This window comes from Monodon monoceros, unplaced genomic scaffold, assembly GCF_005190385.1.
Source record: "Monodon monoceros isolate NGI ecotype Baffin Bay Population unplaced genomic scaffold, NGI_Narwhal_1 Super_Scaffold_15, whole genome shotgun sequence".
Taxonomy (NCBI): Eukaryota; Metazoa; Chordata; class Mammalia; order Artiodactyla; family Monodontidae; genus Monodon; species Monodon monoceros.
Genome location: NW_021703771.1, coordinates 38557181 through 38577506, shown reverse-complemented (window position 1 = coordinate 38577506; position 20326 = coordinate 38557181). Strand labels below are relative to the sequence as shown.

General features: G+C 46.2%; 1 protein-coding gene across 1 annotated transcript in view; it reads right to left on the bottom strand.

The window, feature by feature from the left end:
• Window positions 1-19284, bottom strand: part of FOXO3 (forkhead box O3) — a 117806-nt gene extending 98522 nt beyond the window's left edge. The window contains exons 1-2 of the mRNA XM_029224021.1: window positions 19086-19284; window positions 17243-17995 (exon numbers count right to left, since the gene is read on the bottom strand). Coding sequence (XP_029079854.1) covers window positions 17243-17860 — 618 coding nt within the window. The 5' untranslated portion in view covers window positions 17861-17995; window positions 19086-19284. The remainder of the gene's footprint in view (window positions 1-17242; window positions 17996-19085) is intronic.
• Between the last annotated feature and the right edge of the window lie 1042 nt (window positions 19285-20326).

The following is a 20326-nucleotide window of genomic DNA, read 5'->3' as shown; positions in this document are numbered from 1 at the left end:
GCCTGGAGAGAACAGGCAGTTCGGAGAGTCCCATCCCGAAGAATAATTACACTTCACAGGAGTGCAAGTCTTAAAAGGCTTCTGCATTCACTGTGGGTGCTTGTCTACAACCACACACTCAAGTCTGTTCTTCCTGGGTTCCGAAAGAGCGACCAGCCAGGTATAACGCAACTGCCTCATCTTTAACAGAGATCATGCAAACTCCCCTCCTTTCTCTCTTAAACCAAAATAAGAGATATGGTAGGAAAGAAGAGCCCAGTGAGGCCTCAGGCAGTTTTATGAAATCAAAATCCCTAAAGCTGGGATTAATTATTGATTTTGGAGTTTATTTAGTCAAAGTAGAGGCATGCTGATAGAGGTATCCCACCTCTATCACTTACCAAGTGTATGGCCTTGGCTAAGTTACAAAGCCACCCCGTACCTCAGTCTCCCCGTCTGTAAAGAAGAGCTGATAAGCATAAAGCCCACAGCAGCGCGTGGCCCATAATAACTGTTCAATTAACAGTAGCTTTTAGTTACAGCCGTGAAAATGATAGGTCAACCTAAGGTTGTGACTGCACACAGCACACCCATTCGCACCAATGCAGCTTTAACATACAACTGTTTTTGCCCTTTTTGTGGGGAGGGGATAAAAGCTTTCTAACTTCAACTACAACCTTCCCCGTAGAAGTCAGGGCTCGGGGACCTTATCCTCAAAACCAAAGGCCTCCTCTACAGCCTCCCAGAGGGGATTTCTGAAGAGAGGTCGAGCAGATTGATGTCCCTGATTTCCATCTTCAGTTCTGGGCCATAGGAGCTGAGGACTCAGATCCCTCTGATCCTTGGGCTGGGAGCCAAGCCTTCTACACGGCTGCCAGGCAAGCTTTTTCTTGTGAGCCAGGTTGTTCCTTAAGGCACTTTGCTCCTCTGTAAATGCATCCTTAATGGCAGAATTTTTTCCAACATACACCACCACCACCCCATCCCCCAAACATGCAAGCAGCAGCCCATCCTTTAGGAAAACCAAAATGGAAGTGAACTAACATGTGCATTTCCTCTGTGAGCAGTGGCCGCTTTGGGAAGCATCCCACCGTCGCAAGCGCTGAAGTTCCCACCAGCTGACTGACCTCTGACTTCTTTGAAAGGCCTGCGCGCTCCCGGAGCCCAGTTTCGAATTCTGCTCACAGCGTTAAGGTCACCGTATTTCGGACTCCCCTCCAAACTCTGGCTCCAGACGTGAAGTCTCCCAATGCAGCTTTCCCCACCACTGCGCGAACCTTCTGATGTTCCAGCACCTGGGCCTGCCTTCTTGCTCCTTCCCAAGACTCTTGGTGAATCTGAGGAGACTAACTTGCCTGCCCTCCCCATTCCCAAGAAGAAAACCCAGATTACTGTCCCTCTGAAGTTCAGCACCCTAGCCACGTCATCTCGGATAGAGCTTCATGGAGGAAAAGGTATTGCTAACAGCAGAAGAATTCGTAATCCAAACGAATCCTGGTTTGCTGGGGTTTTTTTAAGTGTCAGATATAAGAGCATTTATGAATCTCAGGCAACACTCTGAAGCAGCTGCTAGGAGGTCCTGAAATGAACTTCCAAGACCCGGCCAACCGACTGTTCTTCGCACTATTCATATTCCTAAAGCCATCAGCTGTGTTTGATATGGCTGAGCATGAGGCCCTGTTTAGTGGATCCAGAATCCAGGGATACTGTCAAGCAACAATAACTCGTTTTTTGCTCTTTACCTGGCTTCACCTCGCGGTGGGAGAGGCCGTGTGTCCTGCAGAACTCTGGGCCAAGATGCGCGTGGCGCCTCCTCACCAATGCCTCGCCTCGACCTCAGCACAAAGGCAGCATCACCTTCCCCTTCCCTTCACTCGCCCTCTCACACTGATTACGCCCAGCACATTTTAATCTTATCTCTCTCCCACATGTCCCACGTCCATCTGTGGGTGAGTCAGGCGACTGACTACTCCCCCTGTCCGACGCTGGTCTTAAACTAGGAACATTCCCCAAAGACCAAAACAAACAAGTACGGGGAAAAGATCACAAAACAATAAGAATCCAACCTAAACACGAGTCCTCTGAACACAGTACACACACTAGGATGAACACGTGGCTTCCTCTGTGCACCTGAGTGCATCGTCTATTATTGTTGTCTGGGGGAGGGGAGAGGTCGGTGCCCTTGACTGCGCAGAAAGCTACACAGCAACAAGGATCTGTGCAAAGTCTATTCTAGGGCTGAGAACTCTGTTACATCTCCACAGATACCAGTGCAAGCTCTCTGTTCATCTCTTCCTACTCTTATCAGGCCTCTGAAGTCAAGATGGCACGAAAAGTTTGATTTTTGACTCCTAATCCGCACCCAGCGGAATTCTGGACTCAGCAAATGTCTAAAAGCAGTGGTTCTCAAACTTCAGCTTGCGGCAGAATTACCGGACACCTTGTGACAGTGCAGATTGCTGGGTCCAGACTTTCTGATTCAATATGTTTGGGGTGAGCCCAAGAATCTGAATTTCCAACAGGTTCCTAGGTGATGCTGCTGGTGTGGAGACCATGCTTTGAGAAGCACTAGCTTAATGGGTCAGAACATGGTAGAACCCTCTATTATATCAGATTAGGGTGCACAAAAGAGTGAGTTTCTGTGTCTCAGATTTCAAGAAACGTACAATGACTCGAAATAGCACTGTCTCTTCTTAGGAATGCCTGAAAACTTTAAATTAGTTAACTAAGGTCCAGTGGAGACTAGAAAAATGAGTGGGGGCTGGAAAATTTTAAAGACACCACATTCATTTACACAAAAGAAAGTAGAGAGGAAATCCTAGTTAAACACAGTTTATTAAATAACGATGCCCGTGTCTTAGAAGCCAACTGTTCTCTTAGATCCCAATTTGATAGTGCTCTTTCCTTTTTATATGGAGCTTCCAGGGAGCAAAGTCTACCTTGTAATCTCCCTATGGAGAATAGGGTGGAAATAGGCCAAAAAGTCATTACTAAATTGGTTGATAACTTCCACAGCCAAAATCTCTCGTTTTTCTAAGACAGTGTTCTCAACCCTAACCGTACATTGTAACTACGTGGCAGCTTTAAAAAGTATAGATGCCCAGGCTCCATACCTAGAGGTTCTGACCTAATTGGTTTTGGATGGGACCTCGACACTGGTGTTTTCCAAAGCTTCCCCGTGATTCTCAAATACGGCCAAGATTGAAAACCACTGATGCAGAAGGAAGTTCACAGAGAAATAATGGGTGATGGGAAAGAGAGAAGAAGAAGGGCAGTAAGACCTCTTTAGATAATGTCTAATGACACAAAACAAGAAAGAATGGGAAAGTAGCTGGGAACGCCTAGGACAAGTAAAACTGAGGCTCTTAGATTCTGAGACTATCTAAGGATCAACCCAACACTGGCAGTCTTAGGTTCAAAAACCAGAAACAGCTAGATAATCAAGGAAGTACCCTCAACTGCCAAAGACATGGCAACAGTCCAAAGGACATATCAGGAAACCTTTTTTAAAACGGTACTATTTTTTTTCAGAAGAGTTAATAACTAGGAACTTGAGGCAAAGAGCTTTTAATGTCTCACAAACAAATCCTCTAAACGTTCAACTTTGAAATCATGCTCCGGAAAAACAATAAAAGGTATCCTTGAGCAAAGTTAAATGTTTTTCTTTTCCAAAGGGGAGGCAAGAGGGAAGAGACTGCAGCAGTAACTCTCAGAGCCCTTGGTAATCGAACTTATCTCCCCAGTAACCACACTGACAAGTGAGTTTTCAAAGTTGTAAAATCATGTGATGCAGATGATAAAACCAAGAGAGAGTTATTTTCTCCTCTTCCTTCCTGACTAAGCACAGATGCATGAGGTAACAAGCCGGAAAAGATATCTGAAAGCTTTATGATCCTTTTTAAGGAAGAATGATGAACACAAAACAGACAGTAGAAGAATGCAGTGTTGGTGGTCAGTGGACAGAGCAGGGAATCTCAGCGCAGGTAACGCAGACAGACGTCAGGTGAAAATTATCTTTGCTCACAACAGGACAAACACTGGGAGCCCAGAGAGAAAAACCACTGCGCTAACAGTTAAAACTATCCATCAATTTAAAGCCTTTGATGTGATTAAAAAACCAAGATGTGGGAAAATCTGCATCTTAAAAATGAGAATAGTAATTTTTGATAAAAACATTCACTTGTTAAGTCATTATGTTAAAATCAATTTGGAAGGTGGTAGCTTTCACTAACACCTTAAGTTAGCTTTCCTAATTTGACACATGGTACTTCACCTAATTCAGTACTGACTGCCCACAAATTAACTTGAAGCTTTCCCTGATTTTATGAGACTATCAGAATAAACCTCTCCCTTCTCCCAAAGAACACCTACTAAGAGATGCCTACAATCGGATGCCAGGGAATTCCCCTGGCAGTCCAATGGTTAGGACTCCACACTTTCACTGCCGAGGGCCCGGGTTCAATCCCTAGTTGGGGAACTAAGATCCAGCAAGCCATGCAGCGTGGCCAAAATATATCAGATGCTAAATTTCACCTTGGCAACTAACATGAAGGTTGAATGTGGTAAAGCCTAACATATGGCCCAGATCACCTAGACTCTCAGCCTGAAAAAAAGGATCTTTCTTGGAAAGGAAGGGCACTAAATAGGACTGATTTAGATAATTCAGTTCAGCAGAGGACATGCATCTATTCAAACAGAAGGCTGTAAGCTTATCTGTATTGGACAGGGTTGTAGATAGAAGGCCTGATCGAGGTCACTAATTTCAAGAAACAGTATACTAGCTCACCTAGGAAGCTATCTATCAGGAGCTTAAGAGCCCAAGTGTGCTAAAGCAAGCATGCTCACACCCATGTCAGCTGGAAGACAACTTTAAAAGAACCAGGCCCACAACATTTCCAAGGCACACTCCGGGTTTCTCAGGGTTACACAAATGATGCACCCGAAGTAACTGATCATTGTTCTTTTTTTTTTAATTAATTAATTTCTATTGGAGTATAGTTGCTTTACAGTGTTGTGTTAGTTTCTGCTGTACAGCAAAGTGAATCAGCTATATGTATACATATATCCCCTCTTTTTTGGATTTCCTTCCCATTTAGGTCACCACAGAGCATTGAGTACAATTCTCTGTGCTATACAGCAGGTTCTCATTAGTTAGCTATTTTATACATAGTAGTAGTAGTAGTGGTGTATATATATGATCACTGTTCTTTTAAAGAAATTCAGGAGAATGCTTGGACCTAGAGTTTCAATTTTTTACTTTTTAAAAAAAATTACCTTGCTTAAAATGTACTCTATAGGCCACTGTTTATTTACATGATAGGTATATTCATAAATGGCAAATGGATGCTGTTAATGGGACTATTCTGACAAATAACTAGTGAATAATGGTATGTCCCTTCTCATCCTACCGCCTGGGGAAAGAAGAAGAAAAACAAAAAGTATGAAGGGTGCGATTAACAAGTCCTTGATTTGGAAATGAAGGCTGCCACGCAGCCCCAGAACAGCGATCATATAAGGTAAAAATTCTAGAAGAAATATGCAGCAAAACGGAGTTTTAAATTAGGTAGAATTTTTTTTAACATCTTTATTGGAGTATAATTGCTTTACAATGGTGTGTTAGTTTCTGCTTTATAACGAAGCGAAATACATGTATCCCCATAAGTAGAATTTTTTTAAGGAATTTACCAACAAGAAGTTCTAATGGAGAGATCTAGAGAAAGTGTTTTTACTTTATGAAAACCTTACAGCATTAGAAGAAAAACTATACTGAGTTTTTAAAAAAAAATTAAGTAAACTAAAAATGAAAAGAGAAAGGACAGGAAGGTGAGCAGGAGGCCTTAAACATCACTCAGACAAGCTTAATGTGAAATATGGAACCAAGGCAATTATCTAGATAATTTATGATGAAAGAACTATCATTTTTGAAATTAATTATTAGGACACTTTAGGAAAAAAGGCAGTTTTGAGATTTGATTTATGCGAATCAATGGTTTAACTCTCCAGTTGATCTTTTTAATGTAGTACCAATTTTCAAGAAGATATCTAACAAGTTGTACTGGATATAATTTTATGCCCTGCTTCAACTTCAGGCCTATACCCAGAGATGTGCCTTTAAAAGTCCACAGAGGCCAAGGCCGCCTTCTGCGCAGCTGCCTCTGGCCCCGTCACCCTCCCCCACACCCTGGCTGTGTTCAGCTATCAGGCAGAGCCATTCTGCCTGCTCCACGTTTATCACGGGGTTTCAGTCTATCTTCTGGACACTGTCCAGACACTACTCATCTATCTTTACTGTGAAACTGAGAGTTCTAAAATTTTTTCCAACACACACATGGGATTAGTGTTCTGCAAGCCATATTTTATCTCAGGGGGCATGGGTGCTACATTCCTATGGCCAATTAAAAGCATCATTTTAGGTCCTACTCATACATATTTTACCTTGAAGACAAAAGCAGTAAGCTCCTTAATAAGATAAACACTTTAACCTGGCCAGCCACTTGCATTATGCAACATTTTCTGTTTCTGTCTTAGTACCTGCCTTTAAACCTGTTAGTAACTGCATTGCAAAGGGTCGACCACCTCACAAAATATGCTTAATACCTTTAATTATGAGATCTGACTCAGCAACCACAATTCCGCCAGAAACTTCTTATAAATGTTTTATTTTTTTCCCCTGAAATCCGTTTTTCTTGGTGGTATTACCTCCATCCACCTACCTACCCAAAGCCTACAGAAACAGAGATATTCTGTTCTACCAAGGCAGAAATTTCTCAGAGACAAAAGCCCAACCCAAAGGATTTCCACACACCATGTATCACTCTGTTAGTTCTCAATACTAATACAGTATTTATCTGACCCACAGTAAACCATGGTTACACAAGGCAGTGTCCAAACAGAAATGAGAATCCCCAAATCAAACTCCCCCACTAAAAGCCCAGGCACTGTCTGGATTCTTAAAATTATTAGCTCATGCAAAATCAGAGGCAGGAGCCTAAATCATGGGTCTCCGTCCACTCCCCCAACAACACAGAGACGTGCTAGTTACCCTGAGTCAGCCACAGTTCGGAAGATAAACATTCAAGACAGTATTCTGAAAGATTAATAATGGGATTGATGGTAATATATATAAAGAATGTGGCACACAGTAGCAACTTACGAAATGGGAGCTATTTAATTTTACTGCTGTCTCACCCCTACTGAAAGTCCCACCCGCACTCAGGAGGCAGCAGAACATACTAGAAAAGGCAAAAGTTCAAAGAAACCTGGGTTTGAATCCCAAGCAATTTACTGAAACCTCTCTGAACCATTTTCTTGCCTTTAAATTGGGATTTATATTTAAATGACTATCACGTAGGATTAATATTCAATGTAAAAAACCTAGCTGAGTGGCACATAGTAAGTGTTCAATAAATCACAGTTACTACTACTATTATTATTATAACTAGGCTTCAGAATATCTTGTGTCAACTCCTCTTTTTACTGTAAAAACAAAACTGTGCTTCCAGTTGACTTATAACCCTGGCTCCCTTTCCCAAAATTATCATTTTGAAATATGAGAAAAAAACAGATGCAATTCTGATTCTTAAATACTTCTGAATAATTCAGCCCAAACACCTACGAGGTACCTAGAAAATACCTGCTGCTACTTGGATGAGGACAACCACTCTATGTTCTATGCTCCGTCGGAATTGTTGGGTTTTGTGGACATAAATGTATACAGAGGAGACGGGAGCCTGAAGGCTCAAGTGTGTTGAGACTCTGAAAGGCCTTGAACCAAGCACAGGAGGAGCTGAGGGGACTCCAGAGGGATTCTGGATTGGCCTTACTGCCACCATGGATGGCAGTGAAACTGATGGGGCTCCATCTTCTCAAGCCTGACTGGGACAGGGAAGAGAGAATTCTTCAAAACTCACTCTCCTTTCGCTGAGGACCCAGGCTGCTCCCTGCCCTTAAAGACTGACGGTCCTACACCAAATGGCTCAGCCAGACCTCAGGGCCTTAGAGTAAACCTCAAGTCCATACTCCACAAGCACAGCCATTCCACCAGCTTCACGAAAGAAGCCAAAAAGTGGAAATTGAGTAAGGAGAGTGGGAGGGTTAGGGAGGGAGCCAAGAGTACAGGCTAAGCGGGAGGGAGGGAGGGACGAGTTGTAGCAGTTCTCACTGGAAAATCAGGGGAATTCATGCCTCCCTTCTGTGCCTCAAAGCAGGATGAAGAAAGAAGAAATTTAAATTACCAGAAAGTAACCTATCAATGATTAACATTTTAATTTTAATCTCAATAAAACCTTTTTTTTGGGGGGGGGCAAAATATGTGAAGGGGGTCAAAAGATACAAATTTCCAGTCATAAAATAAGTAAGTCCTAGGGATTTAATATACAGCATGGTGACTGTAGTTAATATTTGTATATCTGAAAGTTGCTAAGATAGTAAATCTTAAAAGTTTTCATTACAAGAAAAAGAAATGTTAACTAGACTTACGGTGATGATCATTTTGCAACACATATAAATACCAAATCATTATGTTGTACACCTGACCCTAATAATATTGTATGTCAGTTATATCTCAATTTAAAAAAATAAAATAAAACGTTTTTATTCTTCTCTTCTATCTACAACCCTTCCTGTCCCTCTCTTCCACCCCTGTGCTCCTATGTTTGTTTCCTAGAGCGAGCGGCTTCAAACAACAAAAACTTATTCTCTCACAGTGCTGGAGGTTAGAAGTCCAAAATCAAGGTATGGGCGGCACCATGCTCCCTCTGAAGACTCCAGGGGAGGATCCTTCCTGGCCTCTGCCTAGCTTCTGGTATCTCCCAGCAGTCTGATGCTCCCTGGCTTGTAACTGCATTGCTCCAACCTTTGCCTCAGCCTTCATGCAGCCTTCTCTGCATCTACCATGTCCTCTCTTCTCCTCATAAGGATACAAGTCATTGGATTTAGGGCCCACACTAATCCAATATGACCTCATCTTAATTTAACTAACTACCCCCGGAAAGACGCTATTTCCAAACAAGGTTACATTCTGAGGTTCCAGGTGGACATGAATTGGGTGGGGGGGGGCGGGGGGGGATATTATTCAACCCAGTACAGCTGCCAAATGAAAATAAACCACCACCACCAAAATATGGGGCAAAGTGGAGGGAGATGACAAATTACAGCTTCACAGAACTACAGAACTTTAGATGATAAAAATGTCAAAGTTATCATCTCCAGTGGATCCATAACTACTAAATCTGAAGTGGGAATAATGTAGCTTTTGCCTTTCTCTCACCCACAGGAAAATGAAATCTTGGAAAATATCAAAAGTCTCAATCAAAAGAGCACTAAAACACAGAAGCATCCACTGACCCAGACACTTGACATACTGTGAAGTCTGGTATCAGGTATAGATGAACATTCACATATATTATCAAGAGTGGGGTAGCAAAAAGATGTAAGCCAGGGGAAGACATTTTTCAGTTAAAAATGCTTTCATTTAACTATTTGGGGATGAGAATTGGACCATGGGTCTCAGAAGACCAAAGTTTCCTTTTTAAAAAGTTACCTCGGGTTTTTAAACACTCCCTCCTCCAAATTATCCTTTTCTAACAATGACATAAGCCTACACGGAAGCACTTTAGAGTTCTTTTTTTTTGTTGTTTTTAACCAAGGTATTATTTTAGCTATGTGGGGGAAAAAAAACTTGAGATCAGTTTAAAGACTTGGGTACTCCCTCTGCTGGCTCTAAATTTAAAGAAAATTCTCAATGGTTTCAGGAGCCAAGTTATTAATTTCACTAGACATCCAAACACAAGGAAAAATACGATGTGGATTCTCCCACACATACACACACAGAAGTCTTCGAAGAAATAAATAAGAAATTACAAAACACATACTGAAAACTGCCAAAGGCATCTGTTGGGTTTATTACGGGTTCACCCCAGAGGAAAGCTAATGCATTTGCTTATCTGCGTGCGGCAGGGGCCACCTCCGACCTTGGCTTTGCCCCACAAGCATGCCACAGCTTTCCTTGCTCTAAGCTCACCTCTCCACTGCAGGCCAGGGGTGCATCTGGACACCCAGGCATAGTGAGCCCCCAGAAGATAACCTGGCTTCTTCACCACAGACAATTATAGAAGTAGCAAATTAGTGCAGGTACCACAGGCCACCAGAGAACTTAGTCTACTTCACTTTGTAATGTTATCCCATAGTAGGGACTAACACACTCCAGAGAAAAAGCCTCAAGATTAAAACCACAAAAGAAGGTCCAAGTGAAAATGCACACTCTTGGGTGAAAAAACAAAGGCCCAGCTTGAAACATACTCTAATTATACATTTGTGTTTTACCAGGAAGGAGTGATACAACACAATATTCTACAGATGCTTGCTATTATACTTCTTTTTCCAACTGGGGAAACTGCAATACTGAGAAATGAAAGTTGTTCAGTCAAGAATGAAATGGTTAGATGCGGAGCCTGTCTGGGCAGTGATGCGATCAGAATTGGGATCTTCTATGATAATCACTATCTGAACCACCTATTCAGAAAACTACTTCGGAAGAGCTGCAGACTAGCCCTGGAAAGGTCCAGCTCAGACTGCTCGGTATCTCTTCTTCCTTCATATGTGACTTCTATTTTCCAATCCATAAATAAAAAACTTCAAGTACATCTAGGATTTATACCCCCAAATGCAGAACATTATGGACAACTTAGTTTTACATCACAGCTCTGCTCCTGTAGTGGGTAAGTATGTACATTTTAGGCTGAACAATGCCATGGTGACTCTTTCTAGACAGTCATATTGATGCTGCATAAAGCGGGGTCCACACACAGAGGGAAGACTTGATTTCAACCTTCTCTTAAGGAAAAGTCATCCGAAGATCAGGTTTCCCTCAGTTTCTGTGATGGGTAGTGACTGGCACTGATGAAGTTTTCAAGGACCTCTACACTAGAACTGCAGAAATAAGACACTACAAGAAATGCCTTAGATAGCAGAGCATCATTTCATAATTACACTACATCATATCGACACCAACGCTAGGAAGTCTGGGCCACCTTCATAGCTACAAGTCTCCAAAAGATTCCACACATGACGTCACCCCACTCCTGAGTCACGTCATCCCCTTTCAATGTTACTATCCCAGAACAAGGCTAGGCTCATGGGCTGAGGGCATAATGATCCCAAGAGCAGATCCCAGCATCAGAAATGCTTTTGTCTGTTAGACACCTTCCTTGCTTTCAAGGCTTTTACACTGTAGTTGAGAATATACAGGAGTCACAGAAAAATGGCAAAAGGAACAGACAGGAGTCAGAGGGCGGGCAGGGTAGGATGGCGTTGAGAGAGTAGGTTTTTCCAGCAAGGTGAACGGAGAGTGCTGATGCAGAATGCAAAGAGAAACACAGCTACTGTCCTGCCAGCCAGCCTAGAGGATGGGGGAGGGGAAGCAGAGGAGAGAAAATGAAGTAAGAGTTTGCAGAAATGGAGATGACTAGAACAGCTGTGAAACCACAACGGTTAGTAACAGATATTACAGAACACTAGTGCCCTGGGTTCAGTTCACACAGACATTCTTAACTCCACCCCTGCTAGCTGTGGGTCCCTGAGGCAGTCCCTCACATGCTCCTGGCCTGTTTCCTCACTTGCAAAATGAAGTAGTTATATGATTTTTAAGACTTCGTTTAGTTCTGAATTTGAGGCAAGAAGCAATACAGATGATTCGACTGCATCAAGGATCCACATCCACTCCGAGAGGCCGGTCCTATACCACAGCCCCACGAGACAGAACTGGGGACCCCAGATTAGTCCAGGGCCACAGGCATGCTCTAATCCGGGTGGGCCTGGGAAGGCCCCAGCTTCTCCCAATCAGACCCAAACTGCAGGAGCCACATGACAGTGATCTTGCATCTCCAAAGCAAGCTGAAGATGATCTGCAGAGAGCTAAAAGCCGGCTCCAAGCCAGATCTCAACTTCGACTTTTCTGTTTGCTGGTAACTTCTCTGCAGAGAGCCGAAGCACTAAGGAAAGTAGAAGTACAGAGGGGAAAAAAGGCAAAGAGAAGGGACAAGTCTACAGAGCACAGATTTGCATGTTTATTTTCTGTCTTCCCCCAAGAGAACACAAACTCCTATGAACTGGAACCTTATCTGCCTTGTGCTACCACTACATCCGTGGGCCGGGCAGAACGCCCTGCACACTGTATGCCGTTGATACATACTTGCTGAATGAATCAAACGGCATGAAATGCAAACGGGTAAAAAGGTTTTCTCTTTCCAATCTTTTACTCGCTTACTGTACGCCAGCTGTATCAACCACTGATACTAACCCACCTACGTATGTGTCATCACCAGCTCCTTCTATAGCAGCAAAAAGCCAAAGTGGTCTTCAGGGCTCCTCCATTTGTGATACAGGAAACGGTGAGGAGAAAAATGAGGAGTCAAAAATAGGAGCAAGTCTGTTCCTCACAGACAAGATGAATGAGCACGAAAACAAAACAAATTCCCATATTCTCTCCAGCCCAGGGAATCTGGAATCTGATCAGCAATGGGTAATTTGGGTACCTCCCCAGAAGGCACTGGCCTAGAAAGTCTTATCTTTGCATTTTTATAAAGATCCTTGGATGAATGGTATCTGCTAAACTTTTTGCAAACCAAGTAAATGACTTTTTAGTGGGACAAGGCTTCTTCATTAATTTTCCAAATAAAAGTACCTTGCAGGTTTTAAGTAAGCATCACGAGTATTAAAAAGTTTAACTACAAGATGTTCTTCTATGGTGTCATTCTCTTAAAATAGAACCCTCCTAAAAACTCCTAAAAATAAGTCTGCATAGTTTCATTTCATTTTCGAAGAAGGAGATAAACATATCAAAACAAACAGCTTCTTTTTAAAAGAGTCTCTCTGCTACACGGGGCTCACCGATCAAAGTCTAAAAGGGCCAATTTCTTCACCTCACAGGTCGATGACACAGCTTTGAAAAAGAAGAAAAACAGTCCCCCTGGTGTACTGCTGCTGTAGAAAGAGGAAGTATGTTAGTTGAGAATCACTGACGAAGACAGTGCTGCCAAAGGAAATTACAAAACAGCATTTTAGCAACAGGGGCCAAGCTGAAGACAGATTCCTCATACATGGCATGACCGTAACTGGCCCTTTACTCCAAAAGGTGACTGAGGTCAAAATTAGAGGCCAAAATGGAATTATTATGAGTCTGTCATTTTGAAATTGTTAAAAATATTTTTAAACGTCAAAGTTGCAGTTAAAATAACATTTTTTAAACACAGTGTGTTGAAAAGGAACTGGGTGCGTTCATCTAAAAAGCTAGAACAGTGAGGACGTGAGCAAGCTTTAGGCGGCAGGTCAGCCCTCATCTTCCAACCTTGGGAAGTATTGGTGAGAGGACACATTCTCACGTGAAGGAAGCCTCAGTCTCTTGAAGGACCATCCTCTGCAGCAGCAGCCGAAGTCCTCACACAGCATCTCACGCTTATGAAATCGTAGGAACCACCACAGAAACCCATGGCTGCCTAACGTGACTGTGCCCTGACCCACGGGAACCACAGATGCGTGGGCGTGTGTAGGAGAATCAGTAACAAATGGGCCTTACCAAGTAAACCCTGGAGTCCTAGAGGTCTGCCTGAGACAGGTGGAAACAGACAACTCACCAGCTCAATTACAGGTGCCATGCAAGTAAGCTGAATCTGAATTAAAGGAAATGTAACCTTTTCCCCTCTTAACCACATCTGATTATTCATTTCTACTTTCATGCCCGAAGTAAGGGAACCTGCAAGATAGCCACCACCTTTCTCCCTGGCACAGTTTGCATCCGACAAACTTCAGTTAACCAAGAGCTTCCTCCTTTTGTTAAAATGCTCTCTTTTTTGCCTCCTTCGTCACTTCATAGTTCCTAAGTACCCATCCTGATAGGCACCAGACAGCTTTAAAAACACTGTGCACTCACTCAGCCTCCATCAATAATCATCCATCTTCCGATGCTGAAACAATAACCAAGATTTTTTAGATTGAGAGGCAAATATGCTTTTCAGGAAAACAACTTCTACTTACATAAGACTACTCAGTATTTAATAAATAACCTTTAAAAAGGATCAATTTAAAGAGAAAAACAGTGTGAAAAAGATCTCTGGAACCACGGCTACTAACTACCTCTGTACTAACTAGCAGTGTGACCTTAGAAAAGTCATTAACTTGAAGAATCAAGTTCTTCACCTATAAAATAAGGGGGTTGAAGGAGATCTGCAAACCTCATCCAGGCTGTACATTAAAATCACCTGAGAAACTTCAAAATAAAACTAAAAACAACCCCACCAACCAATGCCCATACATCAGCCCAGTTAAATCAGGTTCTCTGGGCACTGGTATTTTTTAAAAGCTCCCAGGTAATTCTAACATGCAACCAGGATTTTGAGCCACTGGTCTCAATTCTGATCTCTAAGGCCTCTTTTCTAATTCAGTCTACGATCTTAGAGTGATAATTCTGGTTAAAAGATCTCATAATACAATAGCCCAAAAAGCTACAAAAAAGTAAGGCCTAGACCCTGCATATTATGCCTATGTGCACACATGACTAGGAGAGGTTAACCTGAATTCTAGACATTTTTAGAAGTTAAAAACCTGCATGCATAACTCAGAATGAAAGTAGTGTGGTTTAAATGCACATGCATGCTTCCAAAATGAATAATCATGATAGAAATCAACTCCTGAAACTCGGATGCATGGAAATGGGTCACAATTAGCTCCTGACCTCTCCCTTGTCCCTCTTTTTCCACCCCCCACTAAACCACAAGCACAAAAAAGCTTGGCTATTAGTCATAATCGGAATGTGAAACCAGCAGCCCCAGTTTCAAAGGGCATTCTCCATCATCAAAGATTTGGAAGTTCCTGCATGGCTGCATCTTTTGATAAAGGTCATCTTACAAAAATTCTTCAACTAAATTATATCCCTATAGTCTTCAAGGATTAGTTTTTGTGTGATACTCAGAAACAGAATTGGTGTAAAATTTTCAAGTAAAACTACTCATAGAATATGTGCCCTGTATTAAACATATTAGGGCTGGGCAGTTTCAATTCACAATATTTAATAGGATTTTAGTTAAAGAAAGATGAGATAACAGAGAAGGAAAAAAGAAACCATGAGACCAAAAATAGGACAGAAAACCACAAAGTTTATGACTAGGTCCAAAATCTCTATTGCAAATCCTGCAAGCTACATGAAAACATAATTAATCCAGTCTCAACTCATGGCTACTTTTGGTAATACCACTTCCTCACATAAATCTTAAATTCAGATACTATAAAAAATTCAAATACTATAAACTGGTATTATCTTTAACTATAAACACGATGCAAGAAACATTATTTGTGGAGTTTAAATTACTTTCATAATCTTAAAAATAATAAGAAAGGTAAAGACCCTTCCTATGTTAACTTTTAAACTAACTTAAAGCTAACTTTTAACTAACAGATTTTCTGCCAAATTCAAAATATGCAGAACTAAATTTCAAGTGTGAGAAATTTGGAAAATATCCCACCACCCCCCAAAATCCATCTTCTTAGATCCCATAAATTCACCCTTTCCTAACACTGAACCTTGAGATTAACCCTTACTATCCACTTGGAAACTCAATTTTTAAAGGTATCACATTAGCACTGTTTTGAAACGGAACTCTCATCTGTTTCATAAATGTCTCTCATATCACACAACTCATATTCCTTTGCAAAGCAATAAAATTAAATCAAATGTAAAATTCATAATATCAGCATTTGTTCAAGGATGAGCTAGATCTGTGGAATAATATCAAAGCACACATTTTGCTTTTAAAGTATCTAAACAAGCCCTTCCCAATACTAGCCATAAAAAAAAATTTTTAAAGGCACTTTGCAAGATTTTTTTAAAGCGAATTAAAAGTTAATAACACTAAATTCTTTAGCTTTTTCATACACTGACTCTTCTACAGTGTTTCAGTTCTCTGCCTAAGGTCAAATTATTCTTATTTTACACACCCACTGGAACCCAGGAAGTACAGGGCTCCCCAAAGACAACGAAGGAAAGGACAGAAGGAGAAAGCAACTACCTCTTTAATTAAAAAAAAAAAAAAAAGCTAACTTGTTAATAGAAGCAACTGACAAACGATATGTATCTCCAACTGCACAAGGCACAGGGCTCTCTTTTGCCTGGTACACATTCATATCTTAGCAGACGGGACCAGGAGGATGAGGTGCAAGAGCAAAGCAGCTGGGTATCAGCAGCCCCGCAGGGGGACAGGAGTTAATCTCTTTGGATGCCCAACTGCAGGAAGTCATTACATCATAGGCCTTTCCACACCTCTCTCCCTACCACGTGTCCAGTGCCCCAAGAGGCAGAAAAGGAGCAGTAGAGAGCCTCTCTTCGGGTTCACTTATAATAATAGGTAGAAGCCATTACAGTCCAGCCCTGCCAGCAAACCTCCCTCCCAAAGGCTTAGGTGAAGCGCCAGGCCCCAGTCCTCCACACCTGGACCCCCTGCCTCAGACAGGGCCAGAGCCCAGGCCTCAGAGGGGAAGCAGCAGGTGCAGCTAGTCCCTGTCGAGGTGGCAGGGCTGGCCCGTTCCAGGTCCCAAATCATCTCAGAGGCTACTCCGAGGCAGGTTTGCTGTTGAGACATCTCTGAGGAATAAAGGTGTCAACACAGGCAAGGAAAGAGAACCGGCCAAGAAAAGGTTTACAACCACTGCTTTTTGTCATGGGATCGATGTGCCTGTGGGAATTAATTAACACCCACAACCCCGAAACTTGGACACAAGGGTTCTCATCCAGCTAGTCACAACACACCATGCTCCTGCGACCTACTGGAAACCACACATCCAACCTCACCTCCGGGCACCGATTCCCAAACACGTCCCCTCACTCCACCCGCAGCGGCCTCGCGTGCACCCACTACCGGGAAATCGACTCCAAAGTTGGCCAAGGACCTACCTCCTCTGCGATGACCCAGGAATCCGGCAAATGCACTCCTGTTCGTCTGTCCTTCCCTCGCCAGCGTCCCTCGCGCCCTCTCCTCACCTGGCCATGCCCGAGGCTTCCCCAGGAGCCTCCTCTCCCCCTCCCGCCGCCTGCGCTGCCATCCCCGGGTTCCCCTCCTCCCGGGTCACACAGAACCCCCAAAGCCTCACAGCGGAGGCTTTCCCTGCCAACCCCTTTCCCCGGCGCCCGCAGGCGCGCTCCGACGAATCGAAGGCACATCTCGCAGTGCGCAGGAGGCCCGGCGGGTCTGGCCGCCCGCCCCAGGTGAGTACGCACCTTCCAGCCGGCAGAGCTGTTGCTGTCGCCCTTATCCTTGAAGTAGGGCACGCAGCGCACCATCCACTCGTAGATCTGGGACAGAGTGAGACGTTTGTCCGGGGAGCTCTCGATGGCGCGAGTGATCAGGTCAGCGTATGACAGGTTCCCCCAGGCGTTCCGCCGCGACGAGCATTTCCTCGGCTGCCCGGAGCCCCCAGCCGCCCCCGGCTGCGGCGGTGGCAGTGTCTGCTGAGGCTGCAGCGGCGTCTGCGTCCCCCCGCTAAGCGCGCCCGCCGTGGGGGCTGGCCCGGACCCGGGGTCCTGCCCTCCCGGAGCTAGCAGCCGAGCCGAGTCCTCCAGGAGCAGCCCTGAGCCCAGCGGGCCGCCCGCGCCGCCGCCGATCGCCATGGCCGAGCCGGCCCTACCGCCGCCGTCCTCGTCGTCTTCATCGTCCTCCTCCTCGGGGATCATGGAGTCAGCGGCCGCCTCCCCCGAGGGCTTGGCCGGGCTCCCCTGGAGCTCCGGCCTCTGCAGGGGCCACGTACAGGAGCGCGGCCGGCTTTGGGGCTCGAACTCCGGGTCCAGCTCCACTTCGAGCGGAGAGAGCGGGGCCGGGGAGGCCGGCGCCTCTGCCATCTTCGCCGCCCGCCCGCCCGCGGCTCGGGCTCTCGCGCTCTCCTCTCGCGCCGGGGCGGGGTGCGGCGGGGGAGGGACGGGGGCGCCGCGAAGACTCGGGCTCCCGGGCGCCGCCGTCGCCGCTACTGCCGCCGCCTGGGGAAGCACGAGAGAAGAGAGAAGGAGAGTTGGTTATCCCGGGCTGCAACCCAGTCCTCGCCCGCCGCCGCCGCGGCCACCGCTTCCCGATCGCACTGCGCCCGCCTCCCAGGAGCAGGCAGACCTGGAGACGTGCGTCCCGCGGACCTGGCGCAGCAGACGCGGCCCCCCTACCAGGCCGCTGGGGAGACTGGAGCGAATGGACAGGCTCTCAAGGGGCACTCCCCACTCCCCCCGCCGCCGCCGCGGAAGCTGCAGGTCTCTCCTGGGCTAGGTGGCGGGGCGGGGAAGAAGGGGGAGGGGCGGGGAAGAAGGGGGAGGGGCGCGGGCCGCGCCTTTAAAGCGGGCAGCAGCCGGAGCAGGCGCAGCCCAGCCGTGGTCGGAGCCCGAGTCTTGGGCGGGCGTGCGTTTGTTTATGTTTCGCTCCAGCCCGCTCAAGTGCTTCCCGCGGCGACGCCGCCAAAGTCTGTGGCGTCTTCGGCTCTTCTCCCAGTCCCTGGCCCTGCCGCCTCCGCGCCCCCCTGCCACCCCCCCTCCTAACGGAGGGCCCAAGCCCGGAGAAGGCGCGGGCATCTCCCTTCTCCCCTCTTCGCCCGCGGGCTGAGAGGGTGAACGTGGGTCCGAGAGCAAACGGGCCCTTGTCACTTCCAGAAAAAAAGGAAAGAGGGAAGAAGGGGGGCAAGCAGCTCGGCGGGTATTTGCAAAGGGTCGAGCCGAGCAGCAACGGCCACTTTGGGGGTTTGTGTGGTTTATTTTCCCGCGGGCGTCGTGTACTCCACCCCCTTCCTTGTAAGAGCGAGAGGAGGGGGCAAGTCGGAACGTCAATCTTCCAACAGGTCGGGAAGCACCAAGTCTCCCGGGCCGCCAGAAAACCCGGACCAGCACGTTCATCACCTCCTGGCTCCCGCTGCTGCCATCTTGACAGTTTCCCCCCTTCACTCAAGTCCTTTAAAAACACTAGCGGGAGAGAAGAGCGGCGCGCACACCGAGTCACGGGGAGGGAAAAGGGAAGCGCCTGGCCCAGCTCAGAAGCAGATCCGGAGTCACCGGGAAGGCGGCCGACCCGCTGCACAGCTCCGGCGCCTACCTGGGTTCCTTCTCTTCAGGAACGAGGGGGGAGGACTCACAATCCCGCGCGGGGCCGGGGCAGGGCGAGGAGGGGGCGCGCAACCCCGGCCAAGAAGAGGCGCTCCGGCCGCCGCCGCAGCCCGCCTGAAGAACCGCCTGTCAGCCTGCGCGCTGCTGCCTTCCACATTCCTCCTCCTCCCTTCCACGAGCAGGGCGGCCGCGGCAGCAGCACAAAGTTATAGACACACGCAGGGTGCCTCAACCTAAGCTGACGGCGGGCGGGCGGGTCCCCGCCCAGGGGGAGGGCTGGGCGGCGGGTCCGGGTGTGCTGGTGTGCGTGTGTGTGCGCGCGTGTGTCTGTGCGCGCGCGCGCCTGCGCGACCCGGCCCCGCGGAGCCCTTGGCTTGGGTGTGAGGCCGCGCGCCGGGGGCCGGGACTCCGCAGGCTCCAGCAGCGGTCCCCGCCGGGCTCCTCCTCTCTCCCGCGAGCCTCAACGACAACAAAGCGCGGCGCTGGCCCAGGAGAAGGGGAGGGGGGCCGCAGAGCCCCAAACCCTCCACCAGCGCAGTCGCGTGGCCTCCCTGACTCGGAGCAGGGCGCCTGGAACCGGGGGTCCTCAGCTAGCGCGTCCCTCCGCCAGGCTCTGCGCCCGCCCTGGTGTCCGGTTCCCCATTAGAACCCGACACCAGGTAACACCCGAGATAAGATGCTGACCGTAGATGGCAAGGGTTACCTCAGCGTGAAAATACTGGCAAGCGAAGATGTTGGTGCCCTCAGGACTTCGATAAACCGATGCCCTCAGATTTGATCAGGCACCAAGAGGTTTGCACTAACCTAGGACGCTTGACCGCAATCGTGTTTCACTTTTCGTGAATTTCACGGCAAACGAGGGGAGAAGTGTAACTCGGGAGAAAAGCAGATTATTCCACATTCCTAAATGCAAGAACAAATTCTGAACAACTGTTAATGGGAAATAATTAGTCTAATTTTTAAATGACGGCGAAATACCTAATTGTGCATTTTTTACTTTTTAAAAGAAAGCTACTCCTTTAGGTTTAGAAAAATATCTTCACAACTCCTTATCCTACGATCAGTACCCAAAGTCGTTCATTTGTGCACTAAGAATGCAAGACATGCGACACGCACACCAAAATTCTATCCGCTTTGGTTTATAAATATCTTTCCCCGCCCCCACCCCCCAAATCGTTCCAAGTCACTAGAAATATCTTGGAGTCCAAAGCGGACTCCGCAACAACCCTA